The sequence below is a fragment of the Cebus imitator genome, unplaced genomic scaffold (genome assembly GCF_001604975.1).
Source record: "Cebus imitator isolate Cc_AM_T3 unplaced genomic scaffold, Cebus_imitator-1.0 Scaffold3, whole genome shotgun sequence".
NCBI classification, from domain to species: domain Eukaryota; kingdom Metazoa; phylum Chordata; class Mammalia; order Primates; family Cebidae; genus Cebus; species Cebus imitator.
Window position 1 is genome coordinate 14,692,143 of NW_016107318.1, and position 21,422 is coordinate 14,713,564.

Below are 21,422 nucleotides of genomic sequence, written 5' to 3' on the forward strand. Positions count from 1 at the left end.
AAAACAAAACAAAACAAAACAAAACAAAACAAAACAAAAAAACTGCTAACCCAAGTAGAACAAAAATTAATTAAATACCAAGAAAAGACTCTACCAGATTTTCATGCTAAATCAGCAGGAAAAATCAGCATGCTAAATCAGCCAATACGAAAAATTGTTTATATATACAATTTGAATGAGCTCCATGGTCTAAGTCAAATTACCTATGATAACCCATCAGTTATCAGTGCTATGCACCTACAGGGAGAAACAACTGGTATTCAAGAGGACATAAGTCCACTGTTAAGCATGGTCTCATGGAGAACCAGGACAGCCACCTTGTTTTTTCAGAGTCTTTAAAGCTTTTATTATTAAAAGTTCTGCATTCCATGCCTCGTAATGGAAGATAAAATTATCCAAATTAAATATGTTTGTGTGGTGACTTATAAACTATAAAAATAGTTATAACTAGTGTTTGGTTTGTTAAACCCATATTCCTGGGAAAACAATCAAAGCTTCAGGTACAGTTGGCTACCTGCTGAGCCATTAAACATTTATAGGGGATTTCATTCAATTTGCATTTTCAATGTTTTCTGCTTGCATGAAAGCTTTCCCATGCAAGAGGACTGATGTTAGAATAGTAGGTTATTATGCTACAGTATATTTTTACATGGTAAAAAAAGCTTTTTATGATTCACTGAGGACAATCAACCCCTTCACAATCTAGAACTCAAAGAATGGATCTTTTGAGAAAATTAGAGAAAGACTATCCTCGTCATCCACACTACAGCAAACTTTGGGACTTGAACTTTAGGTTTCATAGGTCCCACAACTTTCATAATCTCACAACTGAGAAGGGTCCCTCCACACCCATTGGAAGTCAGAAGGCAAACCTAACGACAACAGCTTCTCCCAAAATCATGGATTAAGACTTCTCTACTATCAAGACTTTGAATATTTTTTTTCTTGCTTATGCCTCCATGAACAATAAAAATGACAAGGGGATCTGTTATGTGTGTATTATGGGGTGTATGTTTATTTGTGAAGGATTTTGCAGACAGCCTTATACATGGATAATGTTATACTCTGATCAATAAAAGAGGAAGGCCCAATGCAGGTTAGAAATTTTAATGGTTCATGTGTTGCCTCATAATCAGTCACAAACAGAACATTGATTCATTCCTCTTGACCCACGTCATGGGTTAAAGAGAACATTACTAGGAGGCCCTCACTCTTCTAGAAGGGCATCATGTGTTAGGTCCTTTTTCCATGGTTTGAAGTAAAAGAGCCAATGAATAGAACTGTATCCCTTATGATAGGCTCCATAGCAGATTCTAATGCAAAGGCTATGGTTACACAATAGACTTTAAATTCTGTCATGAAAGTTGTACTAAATAATAGAATTGGTTAAACAGAAAAGTATCTATCTGTGCTGCTGGTGGCACTTATGGCCTATGGAGAAAACATCAGGTATTATAGTGATTCAGTTACAGGGGATTAATGAAAAAACTACTTAGTTAAGTGAGTAGACTCTTAATCTAGCTCATTATTTGATCTATTTTATTTTAGATGGTTTGGTTTATGAGAGCCCTGGGTAAGGAACATACTCTAAACTCTTGGTATTAGGACTATCTCCTGATAGTCCTAATAGTAATCTCCCTGGTATGCTGTATTCTCTCAAAGGTTTTAAATGTTTGCAAGCAGCCATCTCCAGAATGTCAAATGATCACTCTTCAACTGGAATAACAAGAGCTGAAAGAAATGTGTGACCATCAGGACACTATAACCTATGAATTACATGCTGAGACCAGAAACCTAGAATGATGGTAACTAAGAGTGGCACTGAGGCCCTAAGTTTTGGTCACACTCTCACCTAAGTGAGAACCTGACCAAAAAGGGTTTTTTTTTTTTTTTTTAAACAAAATTATGGGAGGACATTGTTTTGGACTGAGCTCATGCACTAGACCCCAGCAGACCAAACCAAACCAAAATGGAGTTGCTCATGCTAAATGTGACATAATCAAACTAAGACTTTAAGGAAACACATAGATCCTAGAACAGACCAGGTTTTGTTTTTCTCTTATCAACAGGATGTTCCAGCATAAGGAGGTATCCTCTACTCAGTCCTTGTTCCCACCTTACAGAATACACTGTTCTAGTATTTCCCAATAGGTTTCAAGATCATGTAAGTACATTTACGATAGTGACAGTGACATCAATGACTAAAGTTTTGGTCAATTTCTCAAAATTTAGAAAATAGCCAAAAGGGGGGAACTATTAAAGTAAACTAAATATGGTGTGAGCAGGACTCAATACTTCTATATTCAAGTCCTTGTGGATAAACTGTAACCTAGCGTAGTAGGCAGACAAAATTGAAAACCTAATTTAGGAGTATGTGCCTGTAGCAATAGCTGAGTCTTGGCCAATCCAGCAGCCACACTTCAACCACTCATAGACTGCCAAGTGTTCAAACTGTGTTCAAGTAAGGCAAATGCCAACCTGTAAACTATCCAGCTGTTTCTGTACCCCACTGCCAATTTCTGTATGTCACTTCCCTTTTTTTGTCTATAAATTTATTCCAACCACGAGGCATCCCTGGAGTCTCTCTGAATCTGCTGTGATTCTGGGGGCTGCCCAATTCGCACGTCTGTTGCTTAATTAAACTCCTTTAAATTTAATTTGGCTGAAGTTTTTCTTTTAACACAAGGCAATTTGTGGCTTCACCACTCTCAAGAATCCAGGCACTGTAAGTAAATTTGAGGCGCAAAAGAAAAGGCCATGTAGTAAAGAGAGAAATGGGCTTTGATATCAGCGTGTTTGGACTCAGGGCTTAGTGCTCAGTGATCCCGGGCTGAACACTTAGTCTCTCTAAGCCTCATTTAAGTCATCTGTAAAATAGGTCAGGAAGCTTTTCTGGCAGGGTCATTTTGAGGATTAAAGGAAAGACATTTGTAAAGAGTTTGGCATGGGTAAGTACTTATTAAACATTATTCCTTTATCTTCTTTTATCTGAATAAAAATGTTAACAGGTTTTTCTAGTAAACAACTGAAATGACTAAATTTTGGCAATACGTGTACATGTAGTCTGAATAAGAAAACAGAAATTCTGCAAAAACCTACCCAGTTCTGAGTGATCTGTTAAGTATCCCAATCAAAGAAAGAATTGACAACATAACAGCAAAGATGATCATTCCCAATAAAAGTCCAATGTCATCTCTGTTGCCTAATGAAAGGAAAGAAAAATAATTTTAACTAAGCATTGGTGCTCATGTGATACCAGAATTACCATTCTCTCTCCTCTGCTCAAAGCAAAGTTCTCAAAGTAGAAAGGGCAGAGGGAAGCAAAATTAACCTTTACCTTGGGCCATAAAGTGGCTGCTTTACCAGAGTTCACAACTACCCCAGGAAACAACTTTTAGCTTGAGAAAGTTGGGCTACGTGTATCTGATGTCAGTGGGTTTTTAGAAGTGCATCTCTGGCAAATGTGGTCAGCTTGTGCATGCAAATTTTACATAAATTATTAGTGGTGAATCTCATTTGGGTTGTTTGACACACGTGAGAATTCTCAATTGCTGTAACAATGTCTAAAGCTGGTCACAATCATATTAAATTTTTTTTAATGTTTTGTGTGAGATAGAATGTGTGCAATTTGTCATCATTCTTCAAAATCTATTGTTCATGAATTTTTTCCTGCTGAGACAGGACATCCACTTTACTTAGAACAATATATGTGATAAGAAAGAAATCATACACTGGGAAGGTAAAAATAAAAAATAGAAAAAGAAATCAAAATTGCCATATATATAAGTGCAATAATATATATTGCACTCACACTTATTTAAAAAACAATGCAACCAGGCGCCATGGCTCATGCCTGTAATCCCAGCACTGTGGGAGTCCAAGGCAGGCAGATGACGAGGTCAGGAGTTTGAGACCAGCCTGATCAACATGGTGAAACCCCGCCTCTACTAAAAATACAAAAATTAGCTGGGTGTGGTGGTGTGCACCTGTAATCCCAACTACTCAGGAAGCTGAGGCGGGAGAATTGTTTGAACCTGGCGGGTGAAGGTTGCAGTGAGCTGAGACAGCACCACTGTACTCCAGCCTGGATAACAGAGCAAGACTTTGTTTTTGTTTTTTTTTTTTTTAAAAAAATGCCGGCTGGGTGTGGTGGCTCACACCTATAATCCTAGCACTTTGAGAGGCCAAGTTAGGAAGATCACTTGAGCTCAGAAGTTTGAAACCAGCCTGAGCAACAAAGCGAGAATCCTGTCTTTACAGAAATTACAAAAATTAGCCAGGTATGGTAGCATGTGCCTGTAGTCCCCACTACTAGGGAGGGTGGGGTAGGAGGACGGCTTGAGCCTGGGAGGCAGAGGTTGCAGTGGGCCAAGATTGTGCCACTGCACTCCAGCCTGGGTGACAGAGCCAGACTTTTGTCTCGAAAACAACAAAACAAAACAAAAACAAAAACAAAAACAATGCTTTTCTTGCATTTTGAAACTGAATTAATCTCCTGAAATGTTTAAATAATTAATATAATTTATTCAACCTATATTACCCACCAGGCTCATCATGTTCTCTCCCTGGTATGTGAAAAAGCCCTATTTTCAAATATAGAAGATAGTTGAGACATTACTTATCACACTGGAATCTGTTCTAGAGCCATGCTGGGTATTGGCTTTCCTTCTATCCTCCTTCCTCACTCCCACCCTCCTTTCAGTAAATGTTAATTGGGTACTTATCATGTGGCAGACATTGTATTTGCCCCATCCTAGTTATTTCACATACGGGGGTCTCCCAGCTGCCTGGCCCTCTTTTAAAGCCAATCAGCAGGCAAGGGTCTGAGTAACTGTAGCTCACTGCAAAATCTTGATAGGATAAGGAATTAATGTTTTCCTAGGGCTAAAGAGCTATTGCTGACTATTTCAAGCAACTAATGAGGGATACTGGCTGCCACACACCCCTGGGCATTAATTAGTGCCAGGAAAAGGATAGACAGCCCTCAAGTTAACACAGTGCTTGGCAAAGGGGTCTAAGCAGTAGAGCAGAATGACCAAGAGTGTGGCCTGAGATACCTGGGTTTGAATTAAATTCTGCCTCTTATCAGCTGTATGACCTTGGGGCATAATTATGAACTTGCTGGATCTCAGATTTTCTCTTTTGCAAAATAGAGATAATGATACTTATCTAACAGAGCTGCCACGAGTTCCTAGCCTCCACTGTTCCCACAGAAATATCAAGGTGTAGGTAGGTCTGTGTAGGCATCTGTAATTAGGGAACCATACTGAACCTAAGCACTTGACTCATAATTGATTCATATCTACAAATTCAAATTCAGAATGCCCTTACCTTGCTTCATGTTTCTTTTTCATATTCTTCTGTTATTATTTTGTTGTTGTTTTTGGTTGTTTTTTTGAGACAGGGTCTTGCTCTATTGCACAGGCCGCAGTGCAGTGGAGCTCACTGCAGCCTCTATCTCCTGTGCTCAGTGGATCCTCCCACCTCAGCCCCCCGAGTAGCTGGGACTACAGGTGCACACCAGCACACCCATCTAATTTTTGTATTTTTTGTTGAAACGGGGTTTTGGCTTGTTGTGCAGGCTGGTGTCAAACTCCTGGACTCAAGCAATCTGCTTGCCTTGCCGTCCTAAAATGCTGGGATTACAAGGTGTGAGCCACTGTGCCTAGCCACTTCGTGTTTCTTTACGACACTTCACCACCACCTGACTTTTCTTGTTATTTTGTTTGCTGTTTTTCTGCCCCGTCTATCTAGAATGGAAGCTCCATGAAGATAGGGGCTTTGCTCATTGTTTTTACTGCTGATTCCCCAGCACTCAGAACAGTGCCTCGCATACAGGAGTTGCTTAATGAATATTAAATAAATGAAGGTGCAAAGAATATCAATACAACCTACAAAAGTTCTTATACTATTCCTGCCTATTTCTGTGCAAGGAGAGAAATGGTCTGTCAGTGGCCAATGGTGAAATAGTCATTCCTAAAATTTTTAACTCGAAATTTCTATTTAGAGTTATGCTCACCCATTGTACAATCAGATCTCAATTTTTTATAACTAAAACATCTAGGCAAGCTCATCAATACAATAACAGTCATGCTAACAACCAATGGGAGCTGGTTTGTATAAAAGAGCAGAGACTCCAGGATATTGAAAGAAAAGGATTTGAAGTTTAGTCTGTCACTTAGCAGCTCTGTGACCTTGAAAAGATTTCTCAACCACTCTAAGTTTCAGTTTCCTCATTACAAAATAGATGCATAACACTTATCTCATGGGCTGCTTTGAAAATTGAAGATGTCTAGAAAACTGCTAGCACATGATAGGTAAATATTTTGTTTTGAAAGAACTTTTTGAGTCTTGAGCCCTAGCAGCTATTAAAATAAAAATGTGACTGGGTGCAGTGGCTCATGCCTGTAATCCCAGCACTTTGGGAGGCCTAGGCAAGGGATCACCTGAGGTCAGAAGTTCAAGACCAGCCTGGCTAACAGGTGCAACCTCATCCCTACAAAAATACAAAAAGTAACCAGGCATGATAGCAGGTGCCTGTAATCCTAGCTACTCAGGAAGCTGAGGCAGGAGAATCACTTGAACCTGAGAACCAGTGAGCTGAGAACACGCCATTGCACTCCATCCAGCCTGGGTGACAGAGCGAGTCTCCATCAATCAATAAATGAATAGATAAATAAATATTTTAAAAATGTATTCGACCTATTGCAAAAGCTGGAAAAATCCATCTAAGTTACCTCTTAAATTCCGTTTTAAGCAGATCTTTGTAGTTTGTCTATTATTTTCCTATGGAAGGCATAAGGCGTATCTTATTATCCAGAAACTTAACACTTGTTTTTTTTCAGTATGATAGGTTAAAATGGGCAATTACTAAAAGACTACTCAAAAACCTAAGTGGTATTTTCTTACCAGAAATAAGGTGTCTTGTAGAGATGGAAGAAACTAGAACTCCAGAATTCCATGTGTCATGTTGGAGTGATTTTGGTGTGACCTGAGGAACTTAAACCAAAAGGAAAGATTGTCAATTTCTTATATTTTGCACTCAGCTTGCCAAATTTCCCAACACAGTTTCTTCCCTTGTTTAGAGATAACTAAAGCAAACCAATAACTTTAATGGGCTTGAAGGGAGGAATAAAAGCAATGGCCTTCGAGTGTGTGTCTTTTCTTCTTTTTATTTAATTGGATAAATCTCAAAGGAGGAAACACTGCAAAGGCAATTAAAAACTACCCAGATTGTAAAACTTCAAGATGTGTCCACTAATTTTATGAAGCTTCAAGGTGGCAAATACCAAGGAGCTTTATTTCACTGAGTGAGAAAAATGCATGATAACTGATCTCTATTTGATTCCTTGCAATTGATGGTGCAATAAGGTTCAGATTTCCTTGAAGGTCTCCAAGATGTGTTACTTTTGCCTTTGCACAATCTTTGGGATGCTGCTCATCTCCTCATAAGAAACCTAATTTTGGTTAGCAGACACTTTGGTGTTGTAACACAGGGGTGGGATGTCACCAATGACTTCTCTCTGCTCTTTTCCTGCTGGCAAAGATCCTGGCAGGCTGGTCTAGGTATAAAGGCTGTCAGGACACTGCTAATGAATGCTTCTCACCAGGGAGGGGTGAGCAACCTTGGCACCTAACTTTCAGTCTGAACTCAAAGGTGTCCTGGTGCAGCCTTGCTGGTCTCCTCCTTCCTGACAATTAAAAGCTGACAGAAGCGACTTCAAGGACACAATTCTCCCAAATGGCAGAAGACATTTCTGAAGATGGTTCTAAGCCTTGGATCCCTGAGAGTGCTTCAAGCCCTGTGTATTCTGTCATTCTTATTTCAGTGCTCAAATTCTTCTTTTAAAAAAATTACTTTGGGGGCAGGGAGAAATCACAACTTAAGGCATCCTTAACGGTCACTGAGATATCACAGACTTGTATAATGAGCCATGTGGCCATGTGACGGTCTTTGAGAAAAGAATCCCATATTCTCAATTAAAACGTTCCTATGGGGCTTCAGAAAGTTTTGAAAAACTCTAGTCTGGCCAGGCACAGTGGCTCACACCTGTAATCCCAGCACTTGGGAGGCTGAGGCAAGGGGATCACTTGAGGCCAGGAGCTGAGACCAGCAAAGTCTTTTTCTGGGTATACGGTTACGTCAAACTCTGAGGGAACAAGGTTATGCCCTGATGGCCCATAGTCAGGTTTATTCATCTAAAGCGGTATCTCTATAGGCCACCTTCATTTGCAGGGAGCTCACACGGGACTCTGCATCTATATTAGCCTGCAATCCCAGCTATGCAGGAGGCTGAGGCAGGAGAATCACTTGAACCCGGGAGACAAAAGTTGCAGTGAGCAGAGACTGCGCCATTGCACTCCAGCCTGGGTGACAGAGTAAGATTCCATCTCAAAAAAAAAAAAAAGGAAATTTTAAGAATAAAAATATTACATTAAAAGGTAACACAATTTTCAATTTGGCAAAATCATGGGCTTATAGCATATGTTGCTATAGTATTTTTGTTTTCACTTTTATTATATTAAAATTAGCATTTTTAATTTAAAAGTAATGTATGGTGCTGTTGGCTTTTAATACAGGTTAATATAATTCTGTTGTATAAACTACAGGTGGTTATTTGGCAATGAAACTTCAGTTATTAATTTGTATTATATAAAAACAATATTCATATCCCACTAGGGCTTTGGTAGCTCTAACAGGGAACAAATACAATCTTCCTTTAGAGTCTATTTGTTATCATAGTTTCAAATCAACCAGGTGCATTGAATTAAAGTCATTTATAAGTGGTGCCTAATTCTCAGAGGGAAATTTCACAAAGAATCAGATATCTAAAATAATACAATTTATAAACAAAATTGTCAGAGAAGAAATCAAGCCAATGTTAGGCACGGGACTGAAACGAAGCTATGTAGATTATATTCTTCATGGAATACTGCCACCACGTGGCTAGGTCATTTCTTTTAAAATTATACTTAACATCTTTCATTGGAAAGCAATAATTAGAGTATGGAAAAATTTTCAGCAGGAGAAATAAAGAGAAAAAAGAACCATCCCTAATCCCATCTTTTAAATCCACCTGCTATTAGTGTTTTATGGTATTTGCAAGTATTTTACCATACAAAAGCATTCGCAAGCCCAGAATCTCACACACACACATGCACACATACACGCAAAGAGGCAGCCTTTATGACTGGAAACTGTTTTTTATACCAGTTCTGTCATCAGCATATTGCCTAAATTGCTAGGAAAAAAACTCATATTTTATTTAGTGTTTGTGGTGTTACGTCCATAATAAGACAGTTCTGTCCTTGCAACAGAATGTTAACGTATGCCTATTAATCTCACAGGATATACTTGAATCTACTTAAAAAATTCAAATTAATTTGCGAAGCATTTTTACATAACTTATACACACTGACATCAAACTGTAGTCTTACAAGAAGACAATGTGCCTGTGAAAATTTAGAGTGGTTTCAAACAAGAAATAGAGTTTCTTATTTTTGGACCAAATTTAAAGCATAACAACCATATTTTATGGCCTACCAAAACACCAGGCTAGTGTAATCAAATCCACTCAAATGACCTGGTTTAAGTAATAACGTATTCCATCTGTATTTTAAGGATGATGCCAAATCATCACCTCAGCTCTTCTCACTGTATCAACTGTATTGGTCTATTTTCACGCTGCTAGGAAGGCATAATCAAAACTGGGAAGTTTTTTTTTTTTTTTTTTTTTTTTTGAGACAGAGTCTCCCTCTGTTGCCCAGGGTAGAGTGTGGTGGCATGATCTTGGCTCACTGCAACCTCTGCCTCCTGGGTTCTAGCAATTCTCCTGTCTCAACCTCCCAAGTCGCTGGGACTACAGGCACATGCCATCACACCTGGCTAATTTTTTTTGTATTTTTAGTAGAGACGGGGTTTCACTATATTGGTCAAGCTGGTCTCAAACTCCTGACCTCAGGTGATCCACCTGTCTTGGCCTCCCAAAGTGCTGGGATTACAGGTGTGAGCCACCACACCTGGCCAAAGCTGGCAAATTGGTAAAGAAAAGAGGTTTAATTGACTCACAGTTCCACATGTCTGGAGAGGCCTCAAGAAATTTACCATCATGACAGATGGAGAAACAGGCACGTTTACATGACGACAGGCCAGAGAAGTGCTGAGCAAAGGGGTAAAAGCCCCTTATAAAGCCATTGTATCTCACGAGAACTACCACAAGAACAGCATGGGTGTAACTGCCCCCATGATTCAATCACCTCCCATGACTCAGGGGATTATGGGAACTACAATTCAAGATGAGATTTGGGTGGAGACACAGCCAAACCATATCATCGACCATGGGGCAAAGTATGTTTTGTCATCCTTTTAAGGTGACCATGTAATAAGTATTATGTCGCAGGTAACATGCTAAACTTTACATGTTTTCTCTCATTTAATCCTCACAACAACCCAATCATTCAGACAATATTACTGTCCTCATTATACGGATAAGGAAAAAACAAGAGTAGAAAGGATAAATAACTTACTCAAAGTCCTAGGTAGAGGGTGAAGAGTAGAAATTCCCATCCAGTTCTGACATGTAGTTTGTGCTGGTCACTGATCTCATTAATAACCTCACATCCACAGCAGGATGGCTTGGGGTGGGCAGCAGAGTCAGCCCTGCAAACAGCCTCTCCCAGGATGAGACTTAGCATTGTTCTACTGAGGGCTCGCCATGGTGTGTTGGGGCTGCCGGGCCGTGTGGGACTCTGGACCCCACAAGCCCTACAGTGCTGACCCATTTAGCACTGATGCTTTGAATCTTCTAGCATAGTTATTTTCTTCTTAAAACCAACTAAGTTCCTTTACTACACAAGCAGTATATGCTAGTTACAGGATGCTTGAATAGTATAGAAGGGTATGGAGAAGAGAATACAATTTCGTATTTGCTTATAAACTAGAAATGATTATTTAAAAAAATATGTTAGCAGTCTTTTGTGTATGTCAGTAGCCTAGTGGAGATTATATTCTTTAGTAAATATTTTGTCTTATCTTTCTTATTAAAAAAAATATATTTTTTGAGACAGAGTCTCACTTCATCACCCAGGCTAGAGTGCAGTGGTATGATCCTGGCTCACTGTAACCTCTGCCTCCTGGGCTCAAGCTATCCTCCAGCCTCAGCCTCCTGGGTAGCGAGAATTACAGGTGCATGCAACCACACCCAGCTAATTTTTGTATTTTTAGTAGAGATGAAGTCTTGCCATGTTGGCCAGGCTGGTCTGGAACTCCTGACCTCAAGTGATCTGCTTGCCTCAGCCTCCCAAAGTGCTGGAATGACAGGTGTGAGCCACCACACCCGGCCGTATTCAATATTATTCAATAAAAATTTCCTCATTTTATTAATAATTGTTCAAAATATCATGCTACAGTTACTTAATATTTCATCATGTTTTACTGTATTTATTTAATCATACCCCTATTGAGAAACTGTATAGCTTGATGGTTTCAAACACCAACTGTAGATTCAAACAAAACTCAGTCCAAGTCCTGGCTCTTCTAGATGGAGTTCCATGGACCTGGGCAAGTTGCTTAACCTCCCAGTGACTGTTTCTTCATTTGTAAAACCAGATAAAAGCAGTGAGGTCATGAAGTTTGATGAGATAGTTCATATCAAGCACTTAGTGCCATGTTTTACACAAATAAAACCTTAATAAGCATTAGTTATTGCTATTGTTGAACTTTTAGACTGGTTCCAAATTCTTACTTTATAATTAGGTTTTGGATGTATATCATTGTACATAAATTTCCTTTCCATATCTCTGATTATTTCTTAAGGCCAGATCTCTACAAGAGGAATTACTGAACTAAAGAGTACAGATATTGCTAAGGTTTCTTTATTTACTTTGCACTGGCCAATGTTGGTGTCAAAGCCACACTAACCAAGGCCTGACGCATAAAGGCTTTGATCAGAACAGACACATGGACTTTTCTGGACCTCTATTTCAGAAGGTTCTAGATATTCAAGAAAGAGAAGTCTTATTAAAGGAAACAAAGGATGTGGTTTTTTTTAATCATTGGAGCTTTGCCCCCGCCCTCCCTCCTATTTTTCTTAAATCACAAATACCTCCTTTTCGTTTCTCTCTGTCTAATCTCCTTTTAATAATTCAGCTGTTTCGCAGCATTTAAGTGCCATTTCCCCAAACCAGGCCAGTTAAGCTCTGTGGTCAGAATTCAACATTATCAAGCCAAGGGTAAAGAGCTGACTATGTCAATTAGCAAGGCAAAAACAAGGCCGCACATATCAAATAGGCACCAGAAGCCCAGGGCGGAGCAAACCATGTGTCAGAACAAACTCATTACCACACCTCAAAAAACAAGTTAAGCGATGAATCATTCAGTGGATTACAGTGTCAGCGGTGTATATAAGGGTAGCAGGGTGCATATAGACATATTCAAGGGATTATCTTCCTTCTTATATTCCTAGGCTGTAGGTACTTGGTACATAGGGAGAAGAAGGTAAGAAATCTACCTATGGCAATTAAATTATTAACAAGAAAGACTAAGAGGAGGAAAAGTCAAAAAGCAGTAGCCACCCAGGAAATTTTCCTAAGTGACAAGGACCATACAGAGATGGCCTGATGTTAAAGTGTAGCAAAACTCTATATGCAAGAATGGGCAGCTTCCAAGTCTACACAGTGGTCAAAAGATTTCTCAGAAGTACAACCTTGTGGCCAGGAGTGGTGTCTCATGCCTGTAATCCCAGCATTTTGGGAGGCCAAGGTGGGTGGATCACGAGGTCAGGAGTTCAAGACAAGCCTGGCCAAAATAGTGAAAACCTGTCTCTATTTAAAAATACCAAAAAAAAACCTAACTGGGTATGGTGGTACATGCCTGTGATCTCAGCTACTCAGGAGGCTATGGCAGAGAACTGCTTGAACCCAGAAGGCAGAGGTCGCAGTGAGCTGAGATCATACCATTGTACACCCGCCTGAGTGACAGAATGAGACTTTGTCTCACACACACACACAAAAAGAAGTATGACCTTGCTCTCCAAGCATAGCATGTCCCAGTCCGAATAGTTGAGTGGACATTTGTCATGTTTTAGTTGCCCAGCACTAGGATATACTTCTTTGTGGGCATCCTCAAAAAGCCAAGAGGCAAGTAGGGCTACAAGCAAATGGCCTCAGCCTCAGCAACCAGATGCCCCCTCCCCTAAAATTCAGGCTGTGAATGTAGATGGGGTGACACAGGGCTTCAGGAAACCACTTCGAATCCAATGTGGTCACAGTAGCTGTATCAAGGGTCCAGTGACAGTGGCGCCAGAGCAGGCAGTGGCAGTGATCACAGTATTGGCCTAAATTCTAGGAGCTCCTGGATGGCTGAACACATGGAGGTAGAAGATGACACACCTGGAAAACACATGGAAGCTCCATGTCCCTTCCCATGCCTTGCCCTCTGCATCTCTTCCATCCGGCTGTTTGTCTGTATTCTTTGTAATGCTGTTTATCATAAACCAGGAATCATAAGCATTTCCCCAAGTTCTGTGGGGCGTCCCAGCAAACTGATCAAACCTAACAAAAGGTCATGGAAATCTCAGTTTATATCAGATGGAAGTATAGGTAACCATCTATACTTGAGACTGGCACCTGAGGCGGGAGTTGCAATATCTGGCACTGTGTGTAGGCAGATAGCGCCAGAGTGTATTGAATTAGAGGACACCCAGTTGGTGTCCCCCAAAGAATCTTCCAGAGAATTCGTTGCTGAGGGGTAGAAATCCCCACACACATGTTGGTAACCAGAGCTCACAGAAGTGACCTGTGTTGTGAAAATACTATATAGCAGGAGGAATTGAGTTCCTTCTTTCTACTCAGGGAATTGAGAGGTAGCGGCTATCCTAGTTTATACGAGTGGACCCAGTAAAATCACAGAAGTTCTTATAAGCAGAAGGGAGGGTGAGAGTCAGAGAAAGAGGTTGGAAGACACTGTGCTTCTGGCTTTGAAAATGGAGGATGGAGCCACGAGCTGAGGATGGCAGACAGCCTCTAGAATCCAGAAAAGACAATGAAATGGATTCTGTCCTGGAGCCTCCAGAAGGAACATAACCCTGTTGACACCTTGGTTTCAACCCAGTGATTGTGATTTTGGATTTCTTACCTCCAGAACTGTAAGATAATAAATTTGTATTGCTTTAAGCTATCAAGTTTGTGATGATTTGTGACAATAATAATAGGAAACTAATATAGAAGATGATGACTTCATGAAAAAACATTATCTTAGGCTGGGTGCAGTGGCTAATGCCTGTAAGCCCAACACTTTGGGAGGCCAAGGTGGGCAGATTGCTTGAGTCCAAGAGTTCAAGACCAACTTGACAAACATGGTGAAACCCCATCTCTACAAAAATAATAATAATAATACAAAAATTATCCAGGCATGGTGGTGTATGCCTGTAGTTCCAGCTACTTGGGATGCCAAGGTGAGAGAATTGTTTGACCCCAGAAGGTTGAGGCTGCCATGAGCTGAGATCACACCACTGCACTCCAGCCTGGGTGAGAGAGAGAGGAGAGAGGAGAGAGGGAGAGAGAAAAAGAGGGAGGGAGGGAGGGAAGGGAAGGAAAAGGAAAAAAGAGAAGGAAGGAAGGAGGGAAGGAAGGAAGGAAGGAAGGAAGGAAGGAAGGAAGGAAGGCAGGCAGGCAGGCAAGCAGGAAGGAAGGAGAGCATAATCTTTGTTCTGTACTAATAGATTGCATACCTCAGGGAGATTATGAAACTCTTCTGAATTATTTCCTATTCTGCAGAAACTTGGTGGTTTAATAGAGGAACGACCTGAAGAAGATTAAATGAACCCAAATGAAAAGTCTAAAGTGGTTATTATTTCAAGAAATACTGTGTCTGTTAACATGGGTTAGTGACCAAGAGTCTACAAGTTCAGAACCCATCTCTATGTGGACAATTCACAAAATCTCTAATTACAAATAATAAAATTTTTGAAAAATACATTCTGTGTGGCATAATCTAATTTGCATTATATTTAATAGCACCTATATTTAGTTCCATTGACATAATATTTGCTTTTTCTCCTTTAGTCACTTAAAACCTGAAAAATTAATGAGCATCGTAAAGGAGTCATTGGTAGTGCAACAACAAATACTGTTTTGTGAGAAAGCAAAATGTTGTTTAATGTCTTGCTCATACTTGCCTTCCTCTGGAAATTGTCAAAAAAATAATAATATGATTTCTCTGGGAAAGTTTTCCATGGCAAGTAGCAATTCAAGCAAATTAGTCATCATGAAATGTGACTCCCCTTCCCTCAGGCCTCTTAACTTGTTATTAAAGGGATTATATAACTGCATCTTTTCTTCATTAAAAAGGGATCTGTATTACAGTGCGGAATTGAAAAAGACCCCTGGCTAGCCATTGTTGTTTCACTGTTTTTAAGTCAGCAGTAGCAAATTTAGAGAACTGACTTATACGTTTTCATGGCTGGTTTTCTACACTGACAAATAGTCTTTTTCCCTTTGAGACTCTTTCCACATAGCTGAAAACCCCAGAATGACAATGGCTATCAAGGTTGGTGAGTCAGAAGCTCTAACTTCAGCAGCTCTCTAGGGTTCTCATAATCTCAGCTGAAACCTCACATCCAGAGACGAGGTGGGTTCTAGGCAGAAGAGGGTCATGTGTGATGTGATGGTTAATTAGGACAACAGTCTGTATGCTGTGCTTCTGGGGGTTCCTGTGGTTCTCAGGTGGGCTGGGGTGATCAATGACTCCGGAGAAATAGGAAGCAGAGAGATGACCAGATAGTACTAGAGATAATGGCCTAAGATTCTCACATGCCTACCCTTTTCTGTCCCTCAAACCGCTACAACTAAGGAGATGGTGATACAGACAGGAGACAGGGAAATACTGAGTAGACAAGGCTGGCTCCCCAGCAAAGGTCCCACCCTCAAGCCTGGAAACCCACAGCCTTAAATAGAAGCAGGCATTCTTGTTTTCGTACCCAAAAGTTGTCTTTTCGCCGCTATGCCCTGCTATCCTGCACCCACATAAGCCCCAGACCCCAGGTTCTACAAGCAGACAAGGAGATAAACAGAAGAGCAGAAGAATGGCAGGACAGCTTGGTAGAGAAGGAGAGAAGAAAAGGAGCATCTGTACGCTGAGAGAAGTTTGGCTAGGGACAGTCGGAGAGGAAATCAGCTACTGGATGGCCAAACTCCAGGGGAAGATCATTTTCCCACTCTATCCCCCTTCCAGCTCCCTATCCATTCCACTGAAAGCCACCTCCACCACTTAACAAAACCCCTGCATTCATCTTTCAAATCCATGTGCAATCTGATGCTTCCTGGACACCAGACAAGAACCTGGGTACCAAGAAGGCACTGAGCTGGTTAACACTTAAGCTGTCTATGGACAGCAAAGCTAAAATAGTTCACTGTAACACACTCCCATTTGGGCTCTGGGAGCTGCAGGCATTCACCCTAGATGCTACCATGGGGCCAGAGTCCCAAGGTGCTTACCCCAGCTCCTGCACCTGCACGTCTATATGCGTCCCCTCCCATAAGGGGTTTTGAGATGGTGCCTTTGCGGAATAGATGAGCCTCACCCCTGTCACATGTCATACGAGTCAGGGAACTCTATCATTTCAATGGCTTGGGCAATCAGATCCACACTGCCTTTCTGTCCACATTTTCTGCCCATTCCCTATGTTGTCTTTTGTGATGACACTTCACCCTCTTAAAGAATGTGTCTGACCTCTCCAGCAATGGTTACACTTCACTGCAGAAGTATCACTTGGCAAAGGGCTCAGGAATCTATACTTTAAGAAGTGCCTAAGCATTCAGGCCAGGCGCAGTGGCTCATGCTTATAATCCCAGCACTTTGGGAGGCCAATGAGAAGGAATCACTTGAGGTCAGGAGTTCAAGACCAGCCTGGCCAACATGATGAAATCCTGTCTCTACTAAAAATACAAAAAAAAAAAAAAAAAAAGCCAGGTGTGGTGGCTCAAGTCTGTAGTCCCTACTACTACTACTCAAGAGGTTAAGGTAGTAGAATCACTTGAAACCAGGAGGCAGAGGTTGCAGTGAGCTGAGATGGTACACTGCACTCCAGCCTGGGACAGAGCAAGACTGTCTCAAAAAAATAAAAGTAGCCAAGCATTCTTAACGTAGATTGTCCACAGGCCATACTAAGAGAAACAGTGCTTTCTAGACAGTCTAGAACTAGCTGGTAAAACACATGATGAATTGCCCATGATGGTCCTGTCTTGGCCAAGGTCATCTTTTTTTTTTTTAACCTACTCTTTATCCTCACCTCAGACTGCCTATCTTACCCGAAACCTCCTGTAGTACTATAGTTTCATTCTCATCACCTACCCCAAATTTGCTTCCACATCTTGTATTCATGCCAAAGGAGAAATAGTCAATAGCATCTTCTGGTTCTATTCTCACGTGTTTGCATTTCCATAACAAACACTGCATTAGAAATTAGCTCTGTTGGCATAGTTTTATTACTAGCTAATGTGTAGAGAATGACTTTGTTTGGAGGGCTGATGCAGGACCCATCTAGGTCTCTTAGGAAGGAGACTAGCAGAGCTATAAATAACATGGAAGCTGGAATCCCACAGCCTGAGTTAGACCCTGGCTCTACCATTTACCAGCCATGTAATGTTGGGCAAAACTGCTTGGACTATATGGCCCTCATCTGTGCAATTGGGATAATAATTATATTCCTTTTATAGAGCTGCAGAGATAAATAAAGAATAATCCATATGTAAAATGCTTATCAAAATGCCCAACACCTAGTCAGCATCCAATAAATCTTGGCTATTATTATTTATTATCCTGAAGTCATCCTGGGATTCAGTCTGTTAATTGGCCTCTTGCTATTATACCAGATAGAATAAATAAGTGGGTATTCTGGAGGACTGATTTTCTTTCTCAATATAAGGCTTTCTTTGTTCTATTAAAGTCTAAATACTCTAAGTAAGAAAAAGAGAATAGGTCATTTAAACTTTATTGTAAGTGAATTGGTTTGATTCATTTTTAAGACCAGGTTTTTAATGGCCAAGCAAGGCACTATTCAGAGGGAAAGTGATAGGAAAGAATAGGAATGCCGAGGCTGCAGGACAAGCCATACCCATTTTAGGATTTGCCCTCTGGTCTTAGCTGGGCAGAATTTTGCAAACACATTATATTGAGATGAATCCATTCAGTAATAAACATGTCAGAATTTTAGAGAATCACTCAGGAAACTCCTGCTTGGAAGAAGCATTATTGCCTGGGTTCTGTTTCTTCATAAATAAACCTTTGAGTGCTGGGAAAGTTTGGCTGGCCAAGAAAACCTCATTATCAAACAAGTTGTTTAAATAAAGAATTACAGAAACTATGTCATTTTATTGTGAGGCAATTCACACTTTGGCTGTGAAATCTGATTCTTACTGCTTTTATTTACATCTTTATGTATGATGCAATGTAGTTTATAGAATTATGCTTGATTTTTACTGTGTCTTCTCTAGAATTAAATTTCTCCAAGGCAGAGGCTTTTGTCTCCTTTGTTCATTGAGGTTCTGCAGGCATCTAAAAATGCCTGCCACATGGTAGAGGCTAAATGAGCATTTTGTGAATGACTGTCTTTTCATAGATACCTTTTAAAAAAGCAATCAGTATTAAAGATTTGCTAAAAAGCAGTTCGGCAGCATACATTAGCATCCTAAAATGTGCTTCACTCTTGATGTAATAATTCTTCTTTAGAACTAAAGAAATAAAGGGCATTTATATACAAAGCTATGCAAAGAAGTTTATTGATAATGGATAAAATGGAAATCACTTAGATGTTATTTAGGTAGGGAAAGGCCTAAATAAATTATAGTACACACATAAACAAGAATGGTGTGCAGCCATGAAATAGGTTTTTAAAACTTCAACAAGGTAGATTAAGTAAGAAAATCAGGATATAAAATAGTATATAAACTACAGCCCCAATCATCAAAAAAAAAATGCATAGGAAAAAACTAGTATTAAAGTAAATAAGTGCAAATAGTGGGTATTTTTAGGTTCATACTACAATAACTTACATTGCTTTTACACACACACAAAATATACATTTTCAAAGAGATTTAATATTAACACTTTCCCCAACACACTTTTACTGTTTCTCATTTAATGTGTCTTAGAAAGGAATTTGTACTAAGAGAACAGTCTGTGGTTTCTCTTAGCTAACATATTAAACTTCAATAAATCCAAGTTTTCAGGGATACTTAATTTTAACTGGTATTTTTGTCCCTGAAGTGATTTTTCTCCTTAGGAAACAGACTTTAAATTTAAACTGTTAAAGGATAGCTGTGGTGTTCCTATTCCTTTCTAACTGAAGCTTAAGACCTTTATCTTTAATTAATTAATTAATTAATTATTTTTTGAGATGAAGTCACTCTATTGCCCAGGCTGGAGTGCAGTGGCACAATCTTGGCTCACTGCAACCTCCGCCTCTTGAGTTCAAGAGATTCTCCTGCCTCAGTCTCCTGAGTAGCTGGGACTACAAGCACCCACCGCCATGCTCAGCTAATTTTTGTAATTTTAGTAGAGATAGGGTTTCACCATGTTGGCCAGGGTGGTCTCGAACTCCTGACCTCAGGTGATCAGCCTGCCTTGGCCTCCCAAAGTGCTGGGATTACAGGTGTGAGCCACTGCACCCAGCCAAGACTTTTATCTTTAAAGAAGAACATTTGTAGTCTTAGAATACTTAGGTAAGCTGTTCCTCCACTTTGCTGAAATTAAAGAATGAAATTGCTGCGGGACGGTGGGGAAAATATACAATATTCTGAGCCAGAGATTAAGAGTCTTATGCTCTACCAACTGAGCTAGCCAGGAAGTTCAATATTTTGAATAAGAAAACTTTTATTGTAGTTTAGGTGCCATTACCCACCAGTAATGTGCTATTTAGCAAGTCATGCCAAGGTTCCGCATTTGTAAAGTAGTGCTAATTACACTACCAAATGTGGTTGATGTCAAGTCAAGCAAGCAAGCTTATACACAGTACTTCTTTGAAAATGATAAATGGTAGTTATCAATTTGCATAATCTTGCTAGGCAATTATAGACTTCATTAAAAATAATTTGGTTATCAACTAAATTCTGACTACGTATTATAAAATGGCATCTGAAGTCCTAAGAATTGTTAACAGTATCAATTTGACAGAACACCTTAAATTAAAAACTAACTTTTAAAAAAGAGAACTGATACTGAGTATTGAAAATAATTCCTCGGCTGGGCACGGTGGCTCACACCTGTAATCCCAGCACTTTGGAATGGCAAGGCAGGTGGATCACGTGAGGTCTCCAGCCTGGCCAATATAGTGAAACCTCATTTCTATTAAAAATACAAAAATTAGCCAGGCGTGGTGGTGGGCACCTGTAATCCCAGCTACTCAGGAGGCTGAGGCAGAAGAATCTCTTGAACCTGGGAGGTGGAGATTGCAGTGAGCCGAGATCACACCACTGCATTCCAGGTTGGGCGAAAGAGTGAGACTGTCTCACAAAAAAAAAGTAGAAAGAAAAAAGAAGAAAATGATTCCCTAATACGTTATTTTTATATTTTAAAATTTAATTTCTATTTTTTAAAAAAATATAGAAGCAGAGTCTCACTATATTGCCCAGACTGGGTTTGAACTCCTAGGCTCAAACAATCTACCTGCCTCCATTTCTCAATGTGCTGGGATTACAGGCATGAGCCACTGCACCTGGCTGAAGTATTTCTAAGATTTGGGCAGTAGAGGCACCAAAGAGCTTTGCAGCTAGTCATGCTCTTTGCTCCTCTACTAATTTGGCAACCACAAAATTTATAATATATATCAAAGTGCTTTGAAAACATAAAACGCAATGCCACAATGTTATAATAATGTGCTATTCATACTGTGAATATAATAAAGTCCTTCAGTTCCAAAAAGAAAATGTTAAATCTAGCGTATAAACTACCAACAGTAGGGAGACATCTTTAGGTTAATGGGGCCATTAGGAGTATCATAATTAGAATAGATTCATTTTATTATTTGCTTCAACTGAAGTCTATTTGGCTAAGATGTTATTGAATGACATGCGTAAATGAATATTAAATTAATAATATTAGAAGTAGGAAAATATCTAAAGATAAACAATAGATCAGCTAAATCCTATTGATGAGAATTAATTAATTCTGTGTTTAAGAGTTTTAACTTTCTGATTGCTTTGCATATAGTAGATAACGTTTATTAATATGATTTGATTTGTGTCTCTTTTAGGGGAATATATTTTATTATAGTGGTCTAAAGAATGTAACGTAATTCTTAAAAATATTTTCAGAGATGGGGTCTTACTTGTTGTCTAGGCTGGAGCACAGTGGCGAGATCTCAGCTCACTGCAACTTCCGTCTTCGGGGTTCAAGCCATTCTCCTGCCTCAGCCTCCTGAATAGCT

The 21,422-nt window shown here is 39.8% G+C and overlaps 1 protein-coding gene across 1 annotated transcript in view; it reads right to left on the reverse strand.

Moving 5' to 3' along the window:
• Positions 1-21,422, reverse strand: part of IL23R (interleukin 23 receptor) — an 80,706-nt gene that overhangs the window by 7,630 nt on the left and 51,654 nt on the right. Inside the window, exons 8-9 of the mRNA XM_017532361.2 lie at positions 6,910-6,999; positions 3,100-3,202 (exon numbers count right to left, since the gene is read on the reverse strand). Coding sequence (XP_017387850.1) covers positions 3,100-3,202; positions 6,910-6,999 — 193 coding nt within the window. The remainder of the gene's footprint in view (positions 1-3,099; positions 3,203-6,909; positions 7,000-21,422) is intronic.